Source organism: Dendrobium catenatum, unplaced genomic scaffold (genome assembly GCF_001605985.2).
Source record: "Dendrobium catenatum unplaced genomic scaffold, ASM160598v2 original_scaffold_63175, whole genome shotgun sequence".
Classification (NCBI taxonomy): domain Eukaryota; kingdom Viridiplantae; phylum Streptophyta; class Magnoliopsida; order Asparagales; family Orchidaceae; genus Dendrobium; species Dendrobium catenatum.
Window position 1 is genome coordinate 1 of NW_021381625.1, and position 1,388 is coordinate 1,388.

At 39.2% G+C, this 1,388-nt stretch overlaps 1 protein-coding gene across 1 annotated transcript; it reads left to right on the forward strand.

Moving 5' to 3' along the window:
* The first annotated feature begins 6 nt into the window (after positions 1–6).
* Positions 7–674, forward strand: LOC110112029. The gene has a single exon (XM_020844103.1). It carries the CDS (start codon positions 148–150, stop codon positions 574–576), a length of 429 nt encoding a protein of 142 aa, XP_020699762.1. The 5' UTR covers positions 7–147; the 3' UTR covers positions 577–674.
* Positions 675–1,388: the final 714 nt, after the last annotated feature.

The following is a 1,388-nucleotide window of genomic DNA, read 5'->3' on the forward strand; positions in this document are numbered from 1 at the left end:
CATAATAAATGCCGTGCCGCGCCCAGCTCCATTTCTGTCCCTCCCCCCTTTCATTCCCAGATCGCCATCCTTGCTCGCAAGATCCGCTGAAAACCTAATCCTATTTCTCCGATTCGACCGAAGCAAAGGAAGAGAGGAGATCAAAAAATGGCGTGGTATGACAGGGGATTGAAGGGGTACTGGAAGCGGAGGGCGTACAGGAGGATGGACGGCGAAGGTGGCCCCGGAGCACGGAGAGTGAGGAGCATGGTGGTCCTAGGTGGGGGAAGAAGACGGCGAATCTGGCGTCTCAGAGTATCACCTAGGCTCCGCTTCCTGCGGGTTCTCTCACCGAAGCGGTTCATCGCTCGGATCCGTGACGCGTACGTTCGCATGATGCTGGCGTTCGCCAGCTCCGGCGCAATCGGCGGATATGGAGGTGATATGTTCGCGGGCTTCGAAGCGCCGCCCATGAAGGAGTACGATGAGCGAATGATACTCGAGATCTATAAATCGCTCATGGTGCGAGGCCAACTTATTGCTACCTCCGGCGTTGGAGGCGTCCTCCCCTCCGGCGAGCTTGTCGTGCGGCGTTAGGTTTGTTTTGGTTCTCTATTGCTCTCGCCTTTCTGCTTGTAATAACTATGCTGTATCCATTCATGGCTGAAGAATAAAAAAATAAATCTCTTTCGTAATGGTCTGTTAGTCTGTTTTCGTTTGACTTTGGGAAGAAGGAAGATCACTTGACTGGAATAATGGAATTATGTTTTTTTTTTTTTTTGGAATTTAGGAATTATGTTTCATTGATGATGAATGCTCCCAGATTAAAAATTCATTTATTTAGGGCTTAAAGAAAAAATGCTTATTGTCGGAACAGAAATTAAAGGGTGATTACTGATTTGTATTACTTATAAATTATTTGAAATAGTTACTGAGTCTAATTCTGTCTAATTTTTTCGTTAATCTGATAATGACGACTAGCCTGTAATTACCTATCAATTTTTTATTTTAAATCTAGCTTTCTTATTTTTTTCGTAAAAATAGGGTCAAACCCCGTCCATTAACAAAAAAATATATTTTTGAAGTTACGGGGCTGTTCGTTATGGGACTGGATTTTGGGATTACTAAATCTGGAGTGTGTTAAATTCCAAAATCAGTTTGGTATGATATATGTAAATCTTGATAAATTCTAAGATATTGTTTGGCAAAATAATCTAATTATCTAAGATTTAAAAGGATTAGTTCATTTAGAAATTAAATTTAATGTATTTTGAATCTAATTTGTTATTTAATTATGGTTTATTTATGGACTTTAATTTTAACTACATTTAATAAGTTTTATTAGGATTAATTAATATTAATAGAAATCAGCTTAATTATTATTAATTATCAAATTAATTATTTAGATG